The 20,229-nt window shown below is 36.9% G+C and overlaps 2 protein-coding genes across 3 annotated transcripts; one reads left to right on the forward strand and one right to left on the reverse strand.

Annotated features, from left to right (window-relative positions):
* The first annotated feature begins 413 nt into the window (after positions 1–413).
* Positions 414–3,836, forward strand: LOC109241701 (F-box/LRR-repeat MAX2 homolog A). The gene has a single exon (XM_019408465.1). It carries the CDS (start codon positions 1,590–1,592, stop codon positions 3,717–3,719), a length of 2,130 nt encoding a protein of 709 aa, XP_019264010.1. The 5' UTR covers positions 414–1,589; the 3' UTR covers positions 3,720–3,836.
* An 83-nt stretch (positions 3,837–3,919) lies between these two features.
* On the reverse strand, positions 3,920–19,073 carry LOC109241700 (serine/threonine-protein kinase EDR1). 2 transcript variants are annotated; one of them, XM_019408463.1, is made up of 17 exons: positions 18,647–19,070; positions 17,281–17,669; positions 15,849–16,052; positions 15,252–15,443; positions 14,807–15,066; positions 14,500–14,619; positions 14,251–14,340; positions 12,959–13,054; positions 9,576–9,662; positions 9,134–9,248; positions 8,465–8,750; positions 5,632–5,755; positions 5,526–5,545; positions 5,259–5,415; positions 4,491–4,779; positions 4,294–4,366; positions 3,920–4,168 (listed from the first exon to the last, which is right to left on the reverse strand). In XM_019408463.1, the coding sequence occupies exons 2-17, from the start codon at positions 17,527–17,529 to the stop codon at positions 4,086–4,088; spliced, it is 2,445 nt and encodes an 814-aa protein (XP_019264008.1). In that variant the 5' UTR covers positions 17,530–17,669; positions 18,647–19,070; the 3' UTR covers positions 3,920–4,085. The 2 variants fall into 2 exon arrangements, with proteins under 2 accessions (XP_019264008.1, XP_019264009.1); XM_019408464.1 differs by lacking the exons at positions 3,920–4,168; positions 4,294–4,366 and having other exon boundaries at positions 4,637–4,822; positions 18,647–19,073.
* Between the last annotated feature and the right edge of the window lie 1,156 nt (positions 19,074–20,229).

The raw sequence follows: 20,229 nt of genomic DNA on the forward strand, positions 1-20,229 counted from the left end.
GTCGAACCCGTATTTAGGCTTCTAGCTCTTCCCTGCACATCTCACTACTCAAAAATCTTTCAGGATATTTTAAAGAATATTTTATGGAACTCTTTGTGAAACGTTGGGAAAAAAAATCTGTTTAAGAGGGTTGGCTGTGACACTCTTTTTAAAGCTTGAGTAGTTTTTTTTTTGTTTTTTTATTTTTAAAAAAAATAGAATATGCTGCGTGCATGCCACTCAATATGTACCCTAGGAAAATTCGGATATAAAACATGCTCCACTTCATAATGCTTTATTAGTTTTCGGCCGTTTAATCCTTTTGATATCCCAAAAGGTCAATGTTTAAGTTCAGAAGCTGTGCAAATAATAATAATAATAATAATAATAATAATAATAATAATAAGAAGAAGAAGAAGAAGAAGTAGTAGTAGTAGTAGTTCAGAAGCTGCTCTACTATGTGCAGAATCTGAGTGCAACATTTTCATAAAATTAGGGGTCGTTTGGTTACAATGCTGAGATAAACAAGAATATACCATGGGATAGAATATTTTATAAGATTAGCTATCTCATCTTCTATGTGGAATAGCAAATTCTATCATTTTAATATATAATTTATCTCCAAATAAGCTAATACCTATAATCAAACATAGGATAAATACAATCACAAATTCTATCCCTGAATTATTATCTTTATCTCTTATACCGAACGATCCCTTATTAAAGATTAATATAGTCTCCACTCTCTACGCAAGCAGAAGGAAGAAGAAGAACTAGCAGCAAGGGAGCATTAAAGCCATAAACAACAGGGGCCACACGAGGTCGCCATTTCTTTTCCAACCGTAATGAGTACTGACAGATATAGGTAAATGTTCGATTGTCGTGTATGAATTTAGGGTCGTTTGATAGGGTGTATAAAAATAGATACTAAATATGATGTATTAGTTATGTTGGATTATTTCTTATTAAATTGTTTGTTTGGCGTAATAAAGGTTTTGAAAGGATAATTTTGTCTTTATACATACTTATTCATGTATTAAAAACCAGTTTTAATGTCATAGTTTACTATATATAAGAATAGTACTGAATAAGGTGTACCTCATATATGTATAAGTTATATATAGGTTGAAAATTACTACCATACAAGAAATTAATAAAACTAAAGCTAATACATATATTATTTTCCCTAATAGATCCTATCAAACGGCAGCTTAGTAGCAGTAGAAAGGAAAAGTAAACTAAATACCAATTATCACATTGTCCAAATATGGCATTACTGTATCACATTGTCCAAATATGGCATTACCTGTATCATAATCCGACAATTTTAAAATATGGCATTACTAAATACCATACTTGAAAAATATGGCATTACCTGTATCACATTGTCTAAACTTTAAAATAATCACACAAATTACTAAATACCAATTATCACATTGTCCAAATATGGCATTACCTGTATCATAATCCGACAAGTGGACAACCTCTCCTCCCCAAAACCCAATTTCCAAAACCCAAAAATTTCTCAGCTTATCATATTTGGTGGCTGTTTTAAGTTGAAATTCTCCCACAGGAAAAACCCCAATCAGTTCTCATATCGAAGTATTTCAATGGCTACAGCTACACAACTTACTTGTTCTACCATCATTAACGACCTACCTGATGTGATCCTCTCTAACATCATCGCCGCAATCTCCAACGTCCGCAGCCGCAACTCCGCTGCCCTCGTCTGCCGGAAATGGCTCGTTCTCGAACGTTCCACGCGCGTCTCCCTCACGCTCCGTGGCAACGTCCGTGACCTCTTCATGTTACCCACTTGCTTCAGATCCATAACTCACCTTGACCTCTCCCTTATCTCTCCTTGGGGTCACCCACTCCTCTCTCCGGTCGCCGGCGCCGCCGCAGCAGCTGACCCTTCCCTCATCGCCCATCTTCTCCGCCACGCGTTTCCTTCCGTCACTTCCCTCGTTGTCTACACGCGCCACCCATTCACCCTCCAGCTTTTGCCTCCTCTATGGCCCCACCTAAAAGAAATCAAGCTTGTGCGGTGGCACCAGCGTCCCCAATTAGCTACTGGTGATGAATTTAATATGCTATTTGAGAATTGCCCACAGCTTAAATCACTAGATTTGTCGACTTTTTACTGCTGGAAGGATGATATTCCTACAGCACTGGAGTCTCATCCTATGGTTGCTTCTAATCTCACTAGCTTTAATCTCTTGAATTCCAGTTTTCCTGAAGGGTTTAAGTCTGATGAGTTTAAGGTAATTACACAAGCTTGTATGTTTGATCCTAGGTACATTGTTTTTGTTGGTGATGAAGGTTTGGTTTCTATAGCTACAAATTGTACCGAATTATCAGTGCTTCATTTGGCGGATACATCAGCTTTGTCCAACTCTAGGGGTGATCCAAATGATGAGGGGTTCACTGAAGAGGACGCAAAAATTAGTGTTGGAACTTTGATTGAGGTATTTTCTGGTCTTCCATTACTTGAAGAGCTTGTTTTAGATGTTTGTAATAATGTTAGAGACACGGGTCCTGCTTTGGAGATTTTGAACAAAAAATGCCCCAAATTGAGATCGTTGAAGTTGGGGCAATTCCATGGCATTTCTATGCCAATTGAATCTAAGTTGGATGGGGTTGCTCTTTGTCAAGGGCTTCAATCTTTGTCGATAAGGAATGTGGGGGACTTGAATGATATGGATTTGATAGCTATTGGTAGAGGGTGTTCGAGGTTGGCCAAGTTTGAGATTCAAGGTTGTAAGAAGATTACTATGAGGGGCATGAGGACACTGGCTTCTTTGCTTAAGAAGACTTTGGTTGATGTCAAAATATCTTGCTGCATGAATCTTGGAGCCTCTTCTTCATTGAAAGCACTGGAACCGATACGAGAACGGATCCAAAAGCTTCACATTGATTGTGTGTGGGATAGTGTTGAAGAATTTGAGAATATTGATGGTTATGGATACGGGCTTGATCTTAACAGGAGCGATGGAGGTGAGGCATCAAGCAACTTTGCTGGTTCTGGGGACACATTTGGATGTGAGGAAGACGCATACATGTTTCAACAGAAGAAAAGATGCAAGTTCACCTGTGATCTTAACAGTTTGTATGAGGAAGTCAATGCACATGGCAATGGATATAGTGGACGATCATGGGATCGGCTGCAATGCCTCTCTCTTTGGATTGGTGTTGGTGAGCTTTTGACTCCTCTTGAAGACTGTCCAAATTTAGAGGAGATCAAGATTAGGGTGGAAGGAGATTGCAGGCTATGGTCAAAACCTTCGGAGCGGGCATTTGGACTGAGCACCCTTCTTCTCTATCCTAAGCTATCCAAGATGCATAAGGATTGTGGAGATACCATAGGTTATGCACACACTGCTCCATCAGGGCAGATGGATTTGAGCTTGTGGGAACGGTTTTATCTGTTTGGGATTGGAAATTTGAGCCTTACCGAACTAGATTACTGGCCACCACAAGATGGGGACGTTAACCAAAGGTGTCTATCCCTACCAGCAGCTGGGCTGCTACAAGAATGCGTCACACTCAGAAAACTGTTCATCCATGGAACAGCGCATGAACATTTCATGATGTTCCTTCTTAGAATCCCAAACTTAAGAGATGTACAACTGAGAGAGGATTACTATCCAGCACCAGAGAATGACATGAGTACAGAGATGAGAGCTGACTCCTTGAGCCGCTTTGAAGCTGCCCTAAACAGGCGCCCAATATCCGATTGATGCAAAGAACAACACAATGCGCACATAATGTTCCCATATCCAGCGCTTCAATAGTTTTCTTCGTCAGAATATGTATTAGATTTTCAGATCTCTTTATATGCATTAAGGTTTGTACATTGGTTATTGATGCATTCCGACGCAAATTGGGATGAAGAGGATGATATGGGTCCAAGTTTTGCTTGTAGAGAGTGGAAACAGTTAAACGAACTCTGCTTTTGATTTCGCAAAAAGGCTGAACGTCCCAACTATATTTCTATAAACACCATATTTTTCTTAAACTGGAAAATCACACAGAAGTTACAACTTGAGCCGGACATTGTTTAACACCTCTACCATGTGTTTCTGTACAGACAAAATAGATTTGCACTAGCAGAGTGAATACTCGCACTCTAGCAGTCGGGTGAGAATTTCCTCACAACTTGGTCTTTTGTTAGGCTCTGCCCAACAGTCTGAAATGGAAAACTACGAGTCAGGGACGTCAAAAAACTAAATAGGAGAACATTATAGAAAGGAATACAAGAACAAAGAAATACATGGAGCCTCTGCATTTAATTATACATTTCGCCATAAATACCTGCAATTAGTTGGCCCAGGGGTCCTTCCGGTATCTCTGGCCTTGATCCTTCATTAGCAACAGCATAGACTACCTAAAAATGAGCACATTGCAGTTGCTATTACTTGATGTAGCCATGTGGAAATAACAGATTAACTTCCAAGACATAAAAAAGTTCAACAAACAATGACCAAATAACAAGGTGAAATTTGGCATACCCTCTCTGGTGGTACACCCTCCCATGGTCTCTTTAGGGTGCAAAGCTCCCACATTATCACGCCTAGGCTAAAAATGTCACATTTTTCTGTATAAGTCTCGTTACGGATGAGTTCTGGAGCCATCCATTCTGGAGTGCCAGCTGATGTAGAATCTCTCATAGGTGCATCTGTCATTATTCTCGAGAGCCCAAAATCACAAATTTTGACAGTCCAGTGCTTGTTCACAAGGCAATTTGCACTTTTTAGATCACGATGGACTATCTTCATCCGATGTATGCACATCAACCCTCTTAGTTGCCAACAGAAGCAAGAAACTAATCATAAATCCCGTCCTTGAGAAATGTAAAAGTAGAAGCATGGTTGAGGTATTTAACTTAGAAGCTTTTGAAGCATTATGTAATAACAAAACAATAGACGGTTGTAATTAACATGTGGAAAGGGTGTGTAATCAGCATTAATGGAAAAATAAGTCGTCTCAACAAAACATGGAACTTCATCAGCAAAACATTATTGAATTGCATAAACAAAGACGAATCAAAATTCAACTATGCTTTCCCACGCAATTTTACCAGTTTTATCAAGGATGCCTCCCGAAAATATATCAAGGCCAATCAATTCTTTCAAGTTACATTTAAGACCCTTCACATATCATTGAAGCATTATATGAAAATATCACAGAAGAACACCAATCAAACCAAAAAAGGTCATTGAAAAGCATTAAGGATCACCAAGTTATCAAGCAACACCAAAGATGATCAACAAACCAACCTGCATATGTCACGAAGCATCTTGAGTCTCCTCCGCCAGCTAAGTCTCTTCTTTTGACCACTTAAATGGATCAAATAATATAGAGATCCCATCTCCATGTATTCAGTAACCATGGACAAACGAGGAGGCTTTGTGCATGCACCAAGAAACAATATAACTGCAACCATTGGCTGAAGTTAGATGTACAATAGTCCAAAACAAGGAACAATATTTTAAAGCCAAGTCAGAAAGAAACGCCAACACTTGAAAGGAAAAGAGGAGAAATACCATTTGGATGTCGAAGACGGCTGGGAAAGCAAGAAGAAAGAAAAACTTAGGTTAGAACATCTCAAAGCCAAAAGAAGTTGAGCCCAACCCTAGATAGACACAATACCTAAGGATAGAGATCTCATTGCAGAAGTCCTCCATGTTTTCCGCTGTAAGATCTTGCTCCAGGAAAACTTTAATAGCAACATCAGTTCCATTCCAAATACCACGAAAAACTTCCCCAAAGAATCCTGCAAATATGTCCAGAGCATTTAGACCTCAAACTCTCAAATACAAATGGCGGTTGGTGGAAGAAAATGCAGATTATTAGAACATGGGAAATCAAATATTTGGTCATTGATTACTTTGAAGATACATTTTAAATAGTTTTTGTAGGTAATGTACTTGACTTTATTACATTTCCCGTGTTTGGTTCCATGTGTATCAACATCTTATATATCTTTTCGGCTCTAATGTTGTGAGACAGTTCACTCTCTATTTGGTGCAGGCGTAACACCATTCCCTGGTGTGACATTATCTCTGATGTGCATTCCATTTTGATCTCTTTTTTTTCTTATACATCATGTACCTTTTTGTAGTACACTAAAATGCTGTTGACTGTACAAAGGTGGTTTAATCAAGTATGCATTAGACCTTTAACCAAAAAAATGCATTGGACCTCCTAACAATTCCAACCATCTATCTATAGAGCAAGGAATGTCCTCCTCTACCACAAAGACAAGTAAAAAGTTATATTATTTGTCGCTAAATATTGGATGTTCAACTCTTTCAGAGGATAGTCTTGAAGCGTCCCCAATAGGTGATTGTAATATAAATAACCAGAAAACAGTTAGAAGATCATTCATAAATAATTTATCAACCTCCTCAACATTTATTTAGCTAAAAAGTTTTTATGGAGAACAGATAAAGGAATTCACTTTTCAATTTGGTTGACCACGCTATATATCAAGCCAAAAATCGCATTATGCTCCCATTCCCTAAAGCCAGTAATTTGAAAAATTCAACTTCTCCTTCATATTGCATTTCCACAAACTTATCACATGTGATGATGCGACCTCATAGATAACAACCCTATAGACCACATCCCTATTTACATTGTATCTTTCCTACCAGAGCATTCTCTTTGCATAAGAATCTCCATAAAACTTTCCTCGGAGAGCTTGATGACATGTAGTAAATCTTCGAATACCCGATCTCCCCGCCACTACTGGAGCTGTTATTTTCTCCCAACAAAGTGATATTACCGTTCACCAGTCTCATAGAATTCCCTCACTAATTTTTCCAGCTATTTTGCGATCACTAATGGGATTAGGTACACGGACAAAAATGTCGAAAAGCTGAAGGGCGATATCTTGATCAAAGTGATTCTCCCATCCTTTGATAAATATTGCCTCTTCAATCCTTCCAAGATGTGCTAAGATTGTTGCAAAACTAGGCACAAAAGTGCACTCTCCTTGACCTTACCACTGAGAAGAAGGGCTGAAGTATTTGGTAGGAAGATCAACACTTTATACACCTCCCTACTGAGGCTTCTTCTTGGATGTTTTTCACTTCCTATACTGGTATTAATCCAAACTTTCTTATGTTGATGCAAAGCCCTGAAAATAACCCACTACACCAGAGTTCTAAACAATGATCGTATTTGTCTCATATTCACAAAGTGAAGGCATTGTCTGCAAACAAAAGGTTTGATCTCTCTTTCATAAATGACTTGTTCAAACAGTTTGTTAAGAGCTTCCACGACAAGCAGAAAGAGCACTGGCAAAGGTGGGTTCACTGAGGCTGCTAAAAACTCGAGCAGAGACCCATATATTATAAGGAATCTCACAGTGGAAATGCATTGTATATAAACACCTCCATTTGTCTCCAAAATCCATTCTATGGAGAAGCTACAGCAGAAAGTTCCAATAGCCTGGTCACTGCTGCATTCCATATTGATATATGACCCGTATTGAAGTTAAATAGCTTTTTATTCACAGCTCACTATCCCTGACCCCAAAAAAGAATGTCTACTTGTTCTTGAATCTGCCATTGCTTTGAAAGATCAAATCCTTGTTAAAATAATAAAGCTTTCCTTTGAGATACATAGAATCTAAGCGCTCTGATGGTCAGAAAAGTAAGATTGGCGCTCAAGATAAGCAACAGATAAAGCTCCAGGTCTGTTGTCAAATACATCAGAACCAACTGAAAAAAGGTTCCCTGTGCATCTCCCTCCTTGTGTTTTATGTTCTCTCTCATTTTACAACGCATGTTGGGAAGAAAGAATGGAAGGGAATATTCAGGTTCTACCAAACTCTTTCCATATGTAGGAAAATCAGAATTATAGAACAAATAGAGACAAAAACCCACTGGAGAATCTCAATCAATCAAATCAAATAGTAAACGATTGAGAACTGTCATTTTGACCATAATTCACAACACTGCAAAATGATGTCTCTTTTTTTTTATTTATCAGATTCACTAAACCACGTCTTCTTATTTTTATAAATGTTGGAAGATTAATATTATATAATTCCATACTAGCAGTTAAAAATAGTATGGATAAGTGGTAAGATCCCCCTCTCTCATCCAAACACATGAATCCTCAAGCATAGGGACCTTGGCCCTTGCTATCTATTTCCCCTCTGCGTTGAATTCTTCAAAGTGCATATGCAGCAAATTGACAAACCCAAGCTGTTTTCTAAACTCAAAGCATAAAGTGATCAAATTATCATGAACCTGGGCAAACGCTTCTCCCACATCAAAGTTCACAGAGCATGATCCATCAGAAATAGTATAATAGTTGGCAGTCATTAGCACAAGGAGCAACGAGAGCAGTCTCAACACAGTTCATTGTGGACTCATTAGTGGTACAATGCAACCAAATGATTTAGCAAACAAAACAGTGAAGCATAATTTACTACAGTACTACTTGGAAAAAAGATTTAAAATAAACTCACCAATCCCAACACGAGTGCCAACGGTCAACTCTGAGAAGTCTATATTCCACTCTTCAAAAGGTAGAAGAGGCTTATTCAGGAACATTGGTGATTCCAGAATCCTATTCCAGGTTGAGACCGTTTCATCATTCACCTGCCACCTTCTTTCTGGAGCCTGCCTTCTGAATTCATTGGGAGACGAGGGTAATGATATTGCCTTCTGGGAGTTCATGTGCTCCCTTGACAATGCAAATAAGGACGACTGTGCACCCAATATTTCATGGTCATCATGGTGAAAATCAGACACCTAAAATTGCAGATCTTTAAGCCAATATAATGAAACCGAAAAGAGACAATGCATCAAACCACAGTTGCATGGCATTCAGTTAGGGTTAAGACAGAATAATCTAATAATCAGAGTCTCCAAATGTTTCACGATGAATTATGATTATAACATCCATTTACGAAGAGGAAATATTACTCAGAAAGATACTCATATGCAACTTCTATTGGGCAAAAAATAAAAGAGCGTGCAAGATTCCTAGACAAAAGCCCAGTCATGGAATAGAGGGAAAAATGCTACAACAAAAACTGCCCCTGATCTGAAACAGTAACAAAACCTAACTGGTTCCAGAGTGAAACACATCAAACTATTAGGGATCTTAAAACCAGAGACAAAAGGTAGCATACATTTTTTTGATGATCCAATGCCCCCCCTCTGTCATTTGAAGTATGAGGGAGCGAGCTATTTTCCCCTTGTTCTTTATGATTCTGCTTCAGTGCTTCATTCATTGCTCGAACAGCCCTGGTTTCGTTTACGACACAAAAATGAGATAAGTAAAATAGGAAATGGTTGCTAAGTCTTCTTAGCAATATTCCTGACAACATCCATATTGTGACGAAGTGCATCTACATTCAGTCACAACTCACAAGTTTCAAGCAGTAAATTTTTCTTTCTTCAACCACAAAATACTAAATTCTTCGTCACATTCTTAGTATATTTCAGGAAAGGCAGATAATAATGCAATTTAGCATCAAATAGATTCATATTTGTACAAATTATTACCAAAAGATGGTCCTATGAACTAAGAGTAAAGACACTTGTGATGACCATTTTAATTAAAATATCTACCTTACGATGTCATCACCAATTTCTGGAGTAATACTAATGCTTCTTCTTCGTAATCTACGTGGTTCGGATGTTGATGCACCAGTCGACCTGTGGATAGAAACAGTTGATTCAGCAAACTTTTCTGATGATGATGAAGGTTTTATATTCAAAAGACAAACTGATTCACTAATAAACAGGTAAACCTGGTGAGTGTGCATATATTAGTTATGAAAATATTTCAACTCAGATTCACATTTATAATTCTGTGTTATCCATCCCATAAAACATCATAAGGTAATGGTTGTGTCCAATAGACTAATAGCCTGTTTGGCTAAGCTTCTAAAATCAGCTTATTTTGAGAACTGCTTTTTCTCAGAAGTATTTTTTTCAGAAGTACTTTTGATGAAAAGCATTTTGTGTTTGATTAATTAATTTGAAAAGCACTTCTGAGTAGCAATTAGTGTATGGCAAGCTTTTAAAAAGTGCTTCTAAGTGTATTTTTCAAAAAAGTGCTTTAGGAAGAAGCTACTTTTTTCTGCTTCTCCAAAACTGCTTCTGCTTCTGCTTCTAATCAAAAGCAAAGCACTTTTCTTTCTTTTAAAAGCTGGGCCAAACACTTCAACTTTGAAAACAAAAGTGATTTTTGGTTTGGAAAAGCTTGGCCAAACAGGCTATAAAGATGGATAAAGTTTAGAACATTATCCCATTTTAAAGGGAGAAAGTATAACTTTGTAAGTCTACTCTGATATGCTCCCTAGAAAGAGTAGGCAAGCAGAAGACAAAGTATGGAACACCCAGTACTCAAAATTCTTCTACCAAGAAAACTGATGGCCACTTCAATTCAATTACTATGCCTTATCAGTCAAGCCAGAAAACTGCTGTCATGCAACCACGATGCACTGACACTGCTAATATCAAACCCACCACTAAATTGATATATGCATAGAAAATTGTTATAAGCATACAACACAAGTTATTCACCAAAGATGAATTTTAACAGCTAGATTTAGCTGCACAGTTCGAAGGAATTAATTATGTTCCACTTTCGCAGCATATAGGGTATACAGATATTCCCTCATTACTGGATTCAATACAAGAACCATTTGCCAGAATAGATAATTCTTCCCTTCCAACACATTCTGTCTGCAACTAATTCATGAAGGGTCTCAGACTTTTTTTATATTACTACTCTCCTGTGATGGCCATTTCCCATGTATCACAGCAATTACTAGTGGAGGATGAATGTCATACTCGGTCAAAACACATTTCTTCGCCGTCTGGGTTTATACAGTGGCATTGCGCTTTTGACTATTAATCCAATGCACTAAAATACTACTTATGCTCAAAGCTTGTGCAAGCTCCCACATCAATCTCATATGAGATGTCAGGAAATGTAATTCTGAAGGTCATTAAAGTTGCTTAAACAATTTTTTTTTAAAAAGGTCATTAAAGTTGCTTACTTAACAATCAGATAAACCTACTACAGTTTATACTCATCATTTCAAATTAATTTGACTGCATGTGCATTGCTGCAGCTTCAGTTGGCAAATCAAGTGAGGCCCCAGATCATCTATTACTGCACTGCAGCTTCAGTTAGAAAATCTGGTCTATGTTTTTTTTACTCTTCTTAGAGTACAGTGGATTATGCCAAAAACAGCTGTCTCGCTCACAAGGTCAAAGATTCACTAAGAGACTCAAGGCTGTATGGAATACTATCCCTGCCTGCACCTTTGGACAGCTTGAGAAGTACACAATCCCAGATGGTTTGAAGGGAAAATGGAGGCTATACACAACACAAAATATAGATGTTTAGAGTTCTTGATTCACCAACGCAAGACACTACTGGCATAAATTATGACTGTAAGCTTAACTACTTGGGCCTACTTGAGTTAACTTCAACAAAATCTACATAATAGATAGAGTGATAAGGAATCTATATTATTAAAAATGTTAGTTTACAGCCAGCAAGTATTTTAGTATGCCCCGTGATTTTTACAATTTTAAAAGTTAATTGTAACTAGATTTTAATCATCTCTTAAGGTTTTATTTGCCAAAGGATTTTTTCAAAATCCCAAAAGTTCAACATGAACTACAATTCATTTAAATGATAAACTGGAAAAATAAATGATATCTTTCCTATCAAATAAAGTTAAAATTGTTATACTGCTATATCAATCACTCGAAACGGTACTTGAGGCAGTAGACTTTTTTTTTTTAAATGCGAGTTTTGACCACTCATCATATCCCATTAAAACTTGCCTGAAGGATCATGAGGCAGTAGACTTCATTCTTGGTCTAAATCACACTTCTTTTTGTAAAAGAAAAATGAAAAATTATAAGCTTGATATTCAAAAGTAGGATAACTTGCACAGTTGCACTTTTGAGTAATATAATCATTCTCATTATTTGCAAGATCAATCATTATCACTCTATAATTATTATCTGTAGAGTTCATAACAAGTTAGTAATATTTTTATTATTTAGAATATTTGATCTTTCTATTTGTTTCACTGTGAAGGAGACTTATTTTGTTTGATGATTTGATCTGTTCTTTATTCTCTTTTATGATCCCTAAAATGAAATGTGCCGTCTTTATTAAAGTATTATCAAACACTGACCAAATTAGAGTTTTAAGAAACACCATTACTGCATCAAATATTTAAGGAATAAATAATATAGTAGTTATCAAATAAGAGGAAAAAATAGACAACATTGTTTCCCATACGTTTACAAAAGTTATAAGGGTAACAGAACCAAATACCAAAACCCCATTTTAGTATACATATGCACTCTGTACTAATTATCAGCTATGCTAAAACCAATCTCAACAGCTATTAAGCAACAACAACAACAACAACAACAACAACAACATACCCAGTATAATCCCAGCGGGGTCTGGGGAGGGTAGTGTGTACACAGCCTACCTGGGGAGGTAGAGAGGCAAACAGCCTAAAATCCATATTTTTAGCACTATTAACATAATGGAAATTTATCAACAGAAAATTTTCGTATGAGATGGCCTAGACAACTGATAAAACAGCCTAAAATCCATATTTTTAGCTACTATTAACATAATGGAAATTTATCAACAGAAAATTTTCGTATGAGATGGCTGCTGAAGTAGTGCACTTATGTTTACATTAAACGCACTCTAATTAGGTTAAGATATTGCATTCAGCAGTTCATTTAAGCATCATTGACCTCTTTGATCAACAATTCAAGCCAACGAACCAAAGGATTGTGAACTAGGAACCCCTAAATATGAATGAGAACAATATGTGAGATGAACCACAAATAATGCCAGGAACAAAAAGAACAATTTGAGTACTTCATACATGTAAATGTTCTACAGATATTCTGCCATAAACTCGTAGGAAACAGAAAGCAAGAGTGGAATTAGATACCTTGATGTAGCAACATCATCTGAATAATCTCTGAATGTTTTGTTATCACCACTAAGCATAGACCGTGCACGTGCTCGGAATGAAGGATGCTCAGGACTGGCAATATGAAGTGAGAGAAGAACGTAAATTAGACGAAATCATCCATTACACTTCAAGGCATGGAGTAGCTCCGGTTAACAGAGATAAAAAGAGCCACTTCAAGTGTTGAATAGCAACCTTTCCAATTATTCCATAACATGGTTTGAGACCTATTTATATCTCTTTAGCATGAGAAAAGTATCTTATAATTAATGCGGACTGACAAGAAAAAACCGAGAAGCTCTCCAAAATAACGACACATTTAGGACTCTTTATTTACAATGAATGGTATACAAGTACATGTGAGAAGCCAGGTTTATTTTTTTCCGTAGTTTGTAAGACTGTTGAAAAATAAAGAAAAGAAGGAAACCGTAAAGCCTTCTAAGACTAATGCTAGTTCAATATGAGCTGATTCAAATTGGTGTCACAAATTAACCACAAAATGCAGCAGTAATAAAAGTAGATAAATAAATAAATGTAATATAGGTAACAGTCATTTTTAGCACCCAAGGTATGGCCCTAGTGGTCAAGTGGAGTGAGAACCATGAGGTCTCAGATTGAAATCCCAGCAAAGGCAAAAACACTAGGTGACTTCTTTCCGAATCTTTGGCGGACAGTGTTACTCAGTACTTATGCTGGTGGGAGGTAACAAGTACCCCATGGAGTTGCGCAAGCTGGCCCCAATACCACGGCTATAAAAAAATGGTACACAAGTACATGTGAGATGCCAGGTTCATTTTTCATGCATCATAAGACATGCTTAGAGACAAAGAAAAGAAGGGAAATAATAAATCCTTCTAAAACTAATGCTAGTTCGATATAGTTGATACATATTGATGTTACAAATTAACCACAAAATGCAGCAGTCATTAATTACCTGCATGTCACACATGCTTGTGGAAGGACATATTTTAGTTCATTAAATTCTATTCAAAATTTTAAAAAAAATGTTACTAGAGACAGAACATATGTTCGCATGTCCATTATATACTCATCTCTAACATTCATACTCGAAACCATGTAATATGTGCAAGGAAAAACTACAATAAGAGGACTTCGAATGCAATTAATAAATTGTAAAAGATCAGCAAACTGAGCCGATCCAGAGCATTTTTGCTGGTATCATAGCATCCAAGATTGAAAAACTGATAAAAAGCTCGATATGTAAGGGGGGAAATCAATAGAATAGAAGTGGTGGCCATAAAAAGGTAAACCTTGAACTAGCAGTCCTTTGTTCAGTAATAACTTTCCTTCTGCTCCTTCTCCAAGCTGCAGTAGCAATATTGGGTTCGCTATGTGACAAACTGATACACAGAAATCGCAAATCCAAAGAAAATAAGATCCACAGAACACACCCTTACTGAAAAAAGATCCATGGAACACAAATAAGGAGTAAAGAAGATACAATAAAATGTCAATGTTATTTTGTAAAAACATGATTTCTTAGCTGAGCGAAATAATACCTCAATTTTCTGTCAATTGATGTGTTAGACCGCAACATCATACTCCTCAATGAAGGTCCTGCAGCATTTGAAGATGCTTCTAGTCTCCTCTGGCGTTGAAGGGTGTCATCTTTCTCAGAACTGTAGAAACAAAAGATCAATGGAAAATGGATTATGGAAGAAGAAGAAATGAAACTGCCTTTTCACCAGCAAAAAGGAACTTCCCAACGATAATAATGATTCATCCACAACAGAACAGGATGAAAAAGATTATAGCAATTAAACTCAAACTTTGTTAATTAAAAGGTGAGAAACATTTCCTCCTAACCTCTCAGGATCAGTTCTCTCTGAAAACCCATAGAGAGGACTGTTAGGCTCCAATGGCGAATCACAGGAATCGTTTTCTGCAGAATCACTCTCCCCAGCAGCAGATATGTGTGTCATGAAAATAGCCTTGGTTGATCGAGGAATAAGTTGACCAGGAAAACGCATAAGGTCGACAAGCAGTTCCACAGAATTTAGGACAACTATAACAGACATATGTTTATCTGAGTCTACACACTCAGAAGTTCCTTCAGTAGGCAAACCCTAATTTAGAAACATTAAAATATTATAAGATAAATTTCAATAAAAATATGGAAAAGAAAGAAAATAAAGCGAGAATTCACAAAAACTAGTAGCGGGACATTTTACAGTACTTAGTTCAGAGGTTAAAAAATGGAATTTACAAAAGCAAGGGAACTACGAATTCTTTCAATCGAAGCAAAACTTACCACAACAAGCCGACTTTCAAGACCTATTGTATCTGCTAATACTTTGAATAATATTGCTCGAGAACGGCATGAGCCATGCTTTATTTGACCCAACATCTGGATGCCTCGGTTATCAGAAATGTGAGAGCTTTCCTCAGGAGCAGCTTTAGCAGGACTTAGTTCAGAGTTTGGTCGTTTGTAAAAATCAGACACCTATGTAAGGAGTCATAAAAACAACAGATAAAATGATAAATGTCCATGGAATATGCTTAATACTTCATACTTTTCCTATGACCAGAAATCTAAAATGCAATCCATGGCCCATATATTCATTTTAACAGTAAACAGCACATTTAAACTCTTCTCTTATAAAAACATGCCAAGTCCAAATATTCTTCTCCAAGTGAGAAGTATATCCACAAAAGAACAATCACCAGAACATGTTCTAATAATCTCTATGCAACCCAAAAACCAGAGATAAATTCACAGAACTGTCAATCTAGAAACATCCCCATAAAAGAAAACAAGTAACTTGACATGGAAACAAACAGAAAAGAAAGGAAAGGAAAAGATAGAGTCATTTTATGGCACAGCGAAGAAAAAGAAGGTAAAACCCACCAATCCAGCTATCTTTTTTATAATAGCTGCGGGATTTGAGCTTAAGCCTTTCACCAGTGCAACAATCAGTTGCTTTAGCATAGAAAGCTTCTTGTCTTTCTCAGTATCTACGAGTATAATATCTGCTCTTAAACCCTCCAGCTCCAGAGAATGAAGTTCATCAAAAGTGGGAATATCTTCAAAAAGCTCTTTGAGCCTTTTCTCCTGAGCCAAAAAGATAAGGAAAAGGGCATTCAAATAAAATTGAAGCAATGCAAGTGCTAGTCAAAATACATGCAGCACCCACATCAGGAGATACAGAAAAGAACAAATAGAAGAAATTAAGTTCAAGGCCTCTGAACAGCTGACAATTGAGAATGTGTTAGTCACAGAAGTTTACAGCAAAACCAAATTATGGTCCTAAAAAATGTCAATGTCCAGAGTGCTAACAATTGTCAGTGACAGAAGTTGGCTAGAGAATTTCTAGTAAAAGCACTAGCCTTAGTGAACAATGAGAATATTTTCATCTTTGAATCTTTTTCTATTCCATGAACTATTCTCAATCACATTATGCGTATAAGGCACGACCAGATGAGATGACAATCTCACTCACAATTTTGGAACGGACATTTTTTCAAATGAATGACGACCAATGACCATAATGAATGCTGGCTCAATGTGTTTTACTCTAGCCCATTTCAATCTAATACCACATGATTTGTCTGGAAGGAAGAAGAGCGAAAGATATAATGAAATCAAGCTACAAGCATGCTGAATAAAAACATAAAGGCAAGAAAGAGAATATGGGGAAAATTATAACCATTGGATCAAAATATACCAAGTTTTCAAATTAGATCAAAGAAACTGATGGCGACATTACGCACTATGCTACAGGATTTGTAGATTGAAAGGAATGGAAAGGCTAAAGCATATCCTAGAGCGGAAGGGGAACTATAGAGTATAGACCTTCCTCTCTGGCCTTTAATATGACAGAGCACTGGCCTTTAATATGACAGAGCAAAAGGAGAATTTCACCTATTTGAACATGAAAGGAAGAGGAAATCATTTTATCAGAACACGAAAATTTCAACTTGATTCGATGGGATAGACCGGTTTTTTTTTTTCTCCAAGTAGCCAAAATCTTAAGTTTATTGTACATTCAAAAAGTTCATTGTTTCTTGGCAGTTAGTCTTGATCAATTTCCTACAAGATTAAAATCGCTTAAATATCACCAACAACAATCTTAGTGGTCCTGTTATGGCCTCACATGCACATTCCATAACTGAAAAATCAAACTGTGCAACCTTCTCTTCAAGGCATGTAAACTACTCTCAACCAAACAATAATCATTAGTTCAGCTTCTAAGAGACAAAAAATATATTTATTCAAAGAAAATCAAAGCCATAACAAGCAACGATGCATAGAAACTAAAAGAAAAACTTATGGAGCTCACAGCAGCAACAGAGTAGAAACCATTTGGAATTGGTTCTGACAGTGTTCCAGTTTTCCAGAGAATCTGTGAAGCAGTCTGACATGGAAGACTATCGTATACTTCATTTTCACTTGGTTCCTTATTCCTCAAACTTTCTTCTTTACTATCAAGGGTAACAGATCCAAACTTTTCGACGAAATCTGAAGGCCACCATGTAGCCCCTGGGGATCTCTGCTCTGAAGGCCCAACTTCATCTCGTGTCCCTTCCATGTCAGTAGATAGTTTAATTGCAATACCATCTCCTTGACACTGCTACCCAATAAAAGAGCCTATACATCTTGCACTTCTTTTAAGACACTGTCATAATTAAAGAGCTTCTCCTCCTCCAACCAAGTTTGATGCCGTAAAATCTGCAAAGTATAAGTTGTTTGAATGAGAGTGAACATGCTTCTAAAAAGAGATGGCTGTCAATGGTTACTTTAAGGTATTGAGAGGACTCATAACGGAAAAAGAGTGAACATGATTGAGCCTTTGGCTTCCAGAATTTGTCTTCTCAAGCCACAATAATGAACAGAGATACTAGTGCTTTTTATTTGTCTCGCTGCTACTGGAACTAGAACTCCACATAAGATAAGTTGTGGGGACATTAACCAGAGATTAACTTCAATGATCTCTATCTGGGATTTAACTTAGATTATTATTGTGGTTAACTATCTAAAGTGGTGAATAGCAGTGTTTTGGAGAATTGATCAACAAAAAAACAAGAAATACCAAATTCTAATCCTAAGAGATTGCGTCAGATTGCTCCTCCAGTACACAGAGCTTAAAGTGAAATGCACAATGCATAACTCTCAAAATATGCTAAGTTTTGCCGTTTGTCAGATAGTCTTACACCGGCTCAGATGAAGGGGAAAAAACATTATACGCATTAAGCCTATAGAATAGACTTTCATGAGTAGAATTACACACATTACTATTTATTTCCCAAACCAACCCTACTTGGCTGAGAAATCAATTTCATCGAAACTAACAAATGTACTACCCAACCACATGGAACTACACTAAGTGACACGATTAATTCAGATTAAATTGACATATTCTAGGTTCTGACTGACGAAGCAGCAGATAGATTGATTCGCAATTCATTTTTCATGAACTGGAGTGCAGTCAAATTCAGCACCAATACAGTTTCTACTAGCATTAACATAACAATTTAATTTAAAACTCCTCATAAGAACTCACGAAGAACTCAAAATCAGGATACTACTAATGATAAAACAATTAACGAGCTGAATTTAACAAATACACATGCAAATAATACTTATCGAATCTGAAAATGATGAATACAAAGGCAAATAATTAAAAAAAATGTGATCGGAGAGTTTACCAGCAGAGTAGATCTTAGAAAAATGAATCTGAAGCTAACTTCACTAAGAGGCAATTATCGCATTTGAATCCTACATCTCCTGAAGATTCAGCTTCTTGTCTCAACCGAAAGTAACACCTCAAAGGCGATACCAAAATTCTAGAGAGAGAAAGAGAAAGAAAGAGAGATAGAGGCGGGGATTGTGTTTGATTATATTTTGGGTCTATTAATTGTTATTGATGCATCCACCAAGAAAGCGATGGCGTTTTATTCAAAGTATTGTAACTATTTAACGCTGATTTCTTAAGCTTGTGATATACTGTGCTTTCTTGGTACAATGAATAAAGCGTACAGTACAAGCTTTGGAAGGCACAAGAGAGTTGGTTTTAGTCAACAGTCAACGGAATTGGGAATTTTATTCCATAATTTCGGGAAATGAAGGAATATACATATACGTACAATATAATGAATAAAGAAAAAGGGTGAGAAAAAGAGTGTGATTTGAAGGGAGAAAGAGAGGTGTGAGTCACGTGCGGGGGAGGAAGTTTGCCTGTAAACTCCGACAGGCCAGCTGGCAAAGTGGGGGTGGCTTACCAACATCCACAGCTTCATCCGCGTGAATCCTTTTACACTTTAAACACACACAGTTCGCCTCTCAGCTGGCGCAGCACTCAATTCTTTTGAAACGACTTTTTTTGAATTAAATCTACTTTATTTCCCATCAATTTAAGTAACGTTTTAAATAAGAGGTTCATGCAAAGTCGTGGAGAAGTGAATGCAAAAAAATGATAAGATTTGAAATTTTTACATTTTCACATTTCCAAAAGAATTGACATTTTGTAAATAAATAGGCCCTCAAACTTGCTCTTAGCTGCCAAATAAGCCCTCCAACTTTGTATGTGCACAAGTAGGCACCTCAACCTGTCTTCACTTTGTCAGTTGAACATTCCAACTTACAAAATCATCATCTAGACACCTCCAAAATTTATCTGTCGCGTTAGTGTCATGTCAGCATTTGTGTTTATGTGTTCAACTTTATCCAAGTTGAGGTATCTACTTGTGCAGACCTAAGGTCGGAGAGCATACTTGCCAGCTGAGACCAAGTCTGAGGGCTTGTTTATGTATTGCCAAGATTTTAACCTTGAGTACCTTATAAGTTAAATATTAACAAATAATGACACTTTTGGAATCTTTAATATCTTCAGCAAGGGCCAAATATATCCTTGTACTATGAGAAAAAGTTTAAATATGGCTTTCGTTATGCTTTGAGTCCATATATACACCTGTCGTAATATTATTGGTTCAAATGTACCCCTTTTCTGTTAAGTTTGTCCAAGATGGACATCCAATCCTACGTGGCGCTGACATTTGATAAGGTGGATGCCACATGGCATTGCCATATCAGCGCCCATAATCCATATATAAAAGGCTAAAAAATTTATACAATATTTTTCATGGCAGTGGTAATGGTGGCAATAGTGGTAGAGTGGAAAAAATTTTAGTGGTGGAAAAAAAATAGAAGGGAGGGGTAACATGGGCTAGGGCGCTGAGGTGGCAAGCCATGTGGCATCCACCTCATTAAACGTCAGTGCCACATAGGATTG

The sequence above is a fragment of the Nicotiana attenuata genome, unplaced genomic scaffold (genome assembly GCF_001879085.1).
Source record: "Nicotiana attenuata strain UT unplaced genomic scaffold, NIATTr2, whole genome shotgun sequence".
Taxonomy (NCBI): domain Eukaryota; kingdom Viridiplantae; phylum Streptophyta; class Magnoliopsida; order Solanales; family Solanaceae; genus Nicotiana; species Nicotiana attenuata.